Source organism: Phaseolus vulgaris, chromosome 4 (assembly GCF_000499845.2).
Source record: "Phaseolus vulgaris cultivar G19833 chromosome 4, P. vulgaris v2.0, whole genome shotgun sequence".
NCBI classification, from domain to species: Eukaryota; Viridiplantae; Streptophyta; class Magnoliopsida; order Fabales; family Fabaceae; genus Phaseolus; species Phaseolus vulgaris.
The window spans coordinates 26,054,639-26,060,919 of record NC_023756.2 but is presented as its reverse complement, the minus strand read 5'-3'; the positions used below and the strand labels follow the sequence as shown (position 1 = coordinate 26,060,919).

The 6,281-nt window shown below is 42.3% G+C and overlaps 1 protein-coding gene across 1 annotated transcript; it reads left to right on the top strand.

The window, feature by feature from the left end:
- The first annotated feature begins 4,941 nt into the window (after positions 1-4,941).
- On the top strand, positions 4,942-5,313 carry LOC137838555 (uncharacterized). Its single transcript, XM_068647802.1, has one exon. The coding sequence runs from the start codon at positions 4,942-4,944 to the stop codon at positions 5,311-5,313; it is 372 nt and encodes a 123-aa protein (XP_068503903.1).
- The last annotated feature ends 968 nt before the right edge of the window (positions 5,314-6,281 follow it).

The window sequence follows — 6,281 nt, the reverse complement described above, 5'->3', positions numbered from 1 at the left end:
TCCAGTGCCTTTACTCTGTTTTCAAGCCAGCTGTTCTTTTCTTTTAACCGATTGTTCAAGAGAGCCAATCGGTTGGCTTCTTCATGTGTTTCTTGAAAGGCTTGAAGCAATTGACCATAATTTTCAGATTTTGAGGAGTTTGATGAACTTACACTACTTGAGTCATCCTCCCTTCTGGCCATGAAGCAAAGATTGAGGTTTTTCTTATTTTGCCTTCTTTTCCTTCTTGCTTGACTTTTTGTCATTGCTTCCTTTGGTTCATGAGCAGCCTTGAGAGTCTCCCACATATCCTTGACAGTTTTGCACTTTGATATCCTGAAAAATTCATTAGTATCTAGTGCAGAAGCTATAATGTTTTGGGCAGACCGATCAAGCTGGGCCATCTTACATTCATCATTTGTCCATTTGGACAAAGGTTTTGCAATGAAAGAATTATCCTTTTTGAACTTTGGAATGTAAGGACCGTTCTCAATTGAATCCCAAATTCTTTGATCAATAGATTCAATAAAGATTTTCATTCTTGCTTCCCAAAACTTATAATTCAATCCACAGAATAAAGGTGGTTTGTAGATTGAAGCACCTTCCTCAAAAGATAGTTTTCCAGCCATAGAAAAAAGATTTTTGATCAACTTGAATAACTTTCAAGAACCAAGCTCTTGATGCCAATTGTTAGAATGTATGGCCTTAAACGAGAGGGGGGGTGAATTGTTTAAGAAAGATTTTCGTAAACTTTTAAGCCTAGAATGAAAATACTTCAATAAAACCTTGATTAAGAATTCAGTTTTTCAAAACATAAAGCAAAAGCACAACACTGGAAAAACAATCGGTTGTTTTACCGAAACAATCGGTTGTTTATACCAGTTATCAAATGACAAAATTGAATTTAAAGAGATAGGGATAGAGAGATTGTACACAATTGTTTATACTGGTTCACTCCAAATCCAGAGCTACATCCAGTCTTCTCAGAACCCTGAGGAAATCCACTAAGCAACCACACCTTGATCACTTACACAACAACCAAGAGAATGACCTTGAACACCTCAAGAAACACACTCTCCTTGGTCAACACACCTACACCAAGATTGCTGATCTTGATCCCCTCAAGAACACACAACCAATCTTAGCAAACACAGAAACGAAACTTGTCTTTACAGAGAATACAAGGATTACACTTGTTACAGAAGATAATCTAAAATCAATACAAGCAGAATCCTATTCCACAACTTTGATCAATCGCACACTCTTAGCAATCTTAGCTCTTTGAAAAACTCAAAAACACTTAGCAAAAACTTGTCAAAAGATTAAGTGTGAAATCAGTTTTTCTGAATTTATTCAAAGATGTAGTTTGTTATCAAATCTTAACAAACTCTTAAATTGCATTAAAAGATTGGTCAAAGCATTTAATGACTGGAGCGTAAGCAGTTAAAACATTTAAAGCTCAGTCAAACAGAAAACAGTTTTTCTGTTATGGTCCCAAAACAAACAATCGGTTGTTTCCTCGAATCAATCGGTTGTTTTGGTACTTAACAGTTCAACCATTTTCAAAACAGTTTTCAATCTTTTTCTCAAAACAGCTAAGTATAAACAATCGGTTGTTTCGACAAACCAATCGATTATTTTAACTTAGTTTGAAAACATTTTACTTTCACAAAGATTGAGATTGCTAATGCTTTAGATTTAATCAAAGGGTGGATTACAACATATAAACTACCCCAGAACTAAGCTAAACCAGCACAGCAACACCAAGCACAACAGAGGCTTCAACATCCTTCACAGGATTTGGATTCTTCAAAGCTTGAACACCACTTGGTTCAACAACCTCCCTTCAAACGATTACTATAAGGTACATTGTTGTTAATGCTTCTTCATCCTATAACTTGCTTTTGGGGAGACATTCTTTGAACAGGTTGGGTGCGGTAGCCTAAAAAAAGCACATGAAGATGAAGTGGCCTTCTTCTAAGGCAGGAGTAATTACTATCAGGTCTGATCAGAAGATGGTGTGAAAATGCTACGAGAGTAGCCTGAAGAGCAAGAGGAGAACGTACTCAATCATTGTTCAGGCGAGAGAACCAGAAGGGATCGTGGAGGCTGGAGTCGCCAATGAGAGGCGACTTGGACCTACTAGTGAGGTTCATTAAAAAGAAATAGAAGGGAAAAAGTTCAAGCTCGGCACATCGATATGTACATAGTTGTACGATAAGGTAGTCGAGGTGATATCAAAGCACATGGATGCGAAAGATAGACCCAAATTTCCTATGCCATGGGCTTACTATGGATGAGAAGGTTAGGCCAGTAGTCTAGAGGAGGAGAAAGTTTAATGAAGATAAGCATATGATCATCAGAGAAGAAACTCAAAGCTTCAGAATGTTGGCCACATAAGGGAAATCTAATATCGTGAGTGATTGGCAAATGTGGTGTTGATGCAAAAGGTCAACGAAAAGTGGAGGATGTGCGTCGACTTTACCGATCTGAACAAGGCTTGTCCAAAGAATTCTTACCCACTTCCAAGTATAGATTCCTTGGTGGACAGTGCCTCGGGTTGTCAGTTGTTGGGCTTCCTGGACGCGTTCTTGAGGTACAACCAAATTCATATGCCCCAGAGAGACGAGAACAGGATTGCTTTTATGTTCGAGTTCGCCAGCTACTGTTATAAGGTCATGCCCTTTGGCCTCAAGAATGCTAGCGCCACTTACCGCAAGTTGATGGACATGATGCTCGCCTCAATGCTTGGGCGAAACGTACATGCATATGTGGACGACATGGTCGGCACATCAGAGGAGAAAGATCAACATATTGCTAATTTAGAAGAGCTATTCACGATAATAGTTAAGTATAATTTGAAACTGAACCTAGAGAAGTGTGTGTTCGGGGTAGAAACAGGGAAGATCCTTGGGTTTTTGCTAACTGAGAGGGGTATAGAGGCGAACCCCGATAAATGCGCTGCGATCATAAGGATTAGAAGCCCTATCAACGTGAAGGAGGTCCAACAGTTAACTAGACATATGGTTGCCCTATCTCGATTCTTGTCGGCTAGTGGAGATAGAGGGTATCCATATTTTCTGTGCCAAAAGAAGAACAAGCATTTTGTGTGGACTGGTGAGTGTGAAGAAGCCTTCATCAAGTTGAAAAAGTACTTAACCAGTCCCCTTGTTCTTTGTAAGCCACTTCCAGGTACACCCAATCGCCTTTATTTTGCAGTCATAGATCGGGCAATAAGCTTGGTCATTAGGCAAGATCAAGATAAGGTTCAAAAGTTGATCTACTTTGTGAGTAAGGTACTACAGGGACAAAAATATGGTACCAAGCCATTGAGAATGCCGCTTTGGCGATGGTATTCAAAGCTCAGTGGCTCCGCCACTATTTCTATAACTTCACTGTCATTGTGATGACTGATCTGCTCATTCACAAGGTCCTCCAAAAGCCCGACATAACAGGTCGGATGGTTGGTTGGGCAGTTCAGTTTTCTGAGCTTGATGTATAGTATGAACCCTGGGGACCGATTAAGGGTAAGGTGTATGCTGATTTCATGGTAGAGTAGTCATCTGAAAGTCCTCAGCTTGATCCTAATGACTTTCAGTGGGTTATTTCGGTGGGTGGATCCTCTAACCAACAGGGGAGTGGAGTTGGGGTCATTCTAGAAGGGCCAAGTGGGTTGTTAATCAATCAAGCCTTGCGGTTCGCTTTCAAAGCCAATAATAACCAAGCTAAGTATGAGGCCTTGATAGCTGGGATGTTGTTAGCCAAAGAGTTGGGTGCTCAAAGTTTAGTGGTTAAGAGTAACTCGTTGCTTGTTACTGGGCAAGTCACGGGTGAGTACTGTACCGCCCTGGTAGTCGGAAGTGATGACGTGGCATCAAGCTACGGTATCGGCGTGTTGACAAGACGCCAGGTTGGCAGAAGGGAAAGAAGTCGGGGGGCTCGTGAAGTCGCCGGTTATTAAGTTGGCGTGTTCCGATCTCCAGCATACCAGAATCGGCGATCACCGGGTTAAAGATGAAGTCGCCAGATGTAAACTCAGGCGACCTAGTGATTGGAGATCGCCAGAGCAAGCACATCGCCAGAGATGAAGGTGGTGCAGATTATAAGGCGGCCGGCGAGACCACAGGGAAGGTGTACGAAGGCACCCTAACTCGCCACTTCCAGTAGAGATCACACTCCCAAGTTAGCTATGCACTGGGCAGTACCATGCATAAGTAACTTAGCCAAAAGAGAGTCAGAAGCAGCGCCCAAGTCAAGGAGGCTCCAGATGATGGCACGTGTACGATTGGATGCGAGCCACGTGTCCAGGTCTGTAACTGCCAGGAGAGAGAAAGTGACCAGGTATAAAAGGGTTTCCCAACGAACTTTCGAGGTACGCACGTTCAGATTATACTCTTTACGCTTGCGAGTTCTTGAGCATACTGTGAGAGAGAACATTGCACGGTTCCTTGAGAGTTCTTGAGTGTTATTGCTCTTAGTATTTGGTGGTTCGGTCACTGACTTGGGCGTTGGAGTGCGATCGGCCGCAGCGGCGCCGCTCTGTTCTTTTGCAGGTTCTTGAGGTGGATCTTGGCGGAGGACGGAGGTTGAAGCGGTGCACACGTCGATCCAAGTTTGACGAGGCAAGTTCCAACGTTCTGGTCAACAGGCAGGATCAAGTACCAAACCAAGGATCTGCAGTTAGCCTTATATCTCAGGTATGTTATACTTCTGAAAGCAACTTTCTCTATGTTCGAGCTAGTCCATATCTCTAAAGAACATAACTCCCGAGCAGACTTGTTGTCGAAACTAGCAAACTCGGGGAAGGGAGGTCGATAGAGGTCAGTCATTCATGAGACCTTGAAGTCGCCTAAGACCGCAGAAGGGGAACCAACCAACCTCAGTCGCGTGGAGATCTTGAGGGTAAGCTTGGAATAAAGGAGAAGGCATCGGTCATTGACTCAGGAGACCTTGAAAGTTCCAATGGTGACCACCTATGGGTGGTTGGGAGATGAGTCTCTAGAGGTTCTGCAGGTCGACACTGTAGAGACTTGGATAACTCCTTACCAGCGTTACTTAGCTGATGGTTTGCTTCCTGCAGAACCTACGGAGTCTAAGACAGTTAAGAGTTATGCGGGGAAGTATACCCTCATAAATGGCAAAGTGTTCTGTCATGGTTATACCCACGCAATCCTCACTTGTGTAAGTTGGGATCAATGTACCTACATCATGGAGGAGCTTCATGAAGGCATTTGTGGAAGTCATGTCGGAGGAAGAGCTCTCTTGTTGAAGGTTATTCGAGCTGGGTATTATTGGCCGACTATGAAGGAGGATTGCGTGAAGTATGCACAATGATGCGAGCAATATCAAAAGCAAAATAAAAAGGCAAAAGGAAAAGACAATTATAAGGTGACAATGATGCTAGAAGGTGCGGAATTAAAGAACAAGGAAAAGAAACCAAAATAGAATTGCCCAATGGAAACAAGGAAAACCAAACAAGAACATGATACAAAGAGTAAAAGATGGAATGACAATGGAAGAAAAGATGAAGGAAGAAGAAAGCTTATGTGATGGATTTGAGAAGTGGAACACGCCACATGAAGTGTGATTGGCCTCCAAGATAAGTGAAGATAGCCGCCATTTGAGAGCTCTCAATACTCACAAGATAAGAACTAAATGTTAAGAGGAATTCAAACCTCACTAGCACCTCACACAATTTGTGCAGAGTAACTCTACTTCTATTAATTTCAACTTGTAAAATACACTAGGTAGGCCTCCTATTTATAGGTGAAGGAGCCTTGGAGAACAAGCTAAAGGGGTAGGATGGGAAAAGGGAAAAAATGGGCAGCCTTAGGGTTTGACTAAGTCAAACCCTCATCCTAGGCTTGTCCTTCTAGAAACTAGGTCAAAATACCACCCAAAAGGGCTAGGAACAAGCTAAAATGCTACCCACACCCCCTATTATGCTAAAGGTACCTTATTCTAGCCTATATTTGTTATTTGTACCCCTAAAGAGAGCCCAAATTATTTAGAACATATTTGTATCTTATGAGAAGACCAAAAGGAAGAATAGTTGGTGTGATGGTTTATGCTCAGCTTCTCTGGTGAGGTCCATGTGATCCTTGGTGGGGTTATGAATTGGTCGTTGAGATGACTGTTCATCATGTGCTTTGTCTTTTTCTTCCTTGGCAATCTTCATAGCTACTTGGGTTGTATCATGCCCCCCAAGTTCAAGAGAATTCAACCTCGAATTCAGAACTCCTGCAGATAACATAGTTAGTTTGTTCACATAGAAGATAGTGCAAGGATTGGGATGTTAACTC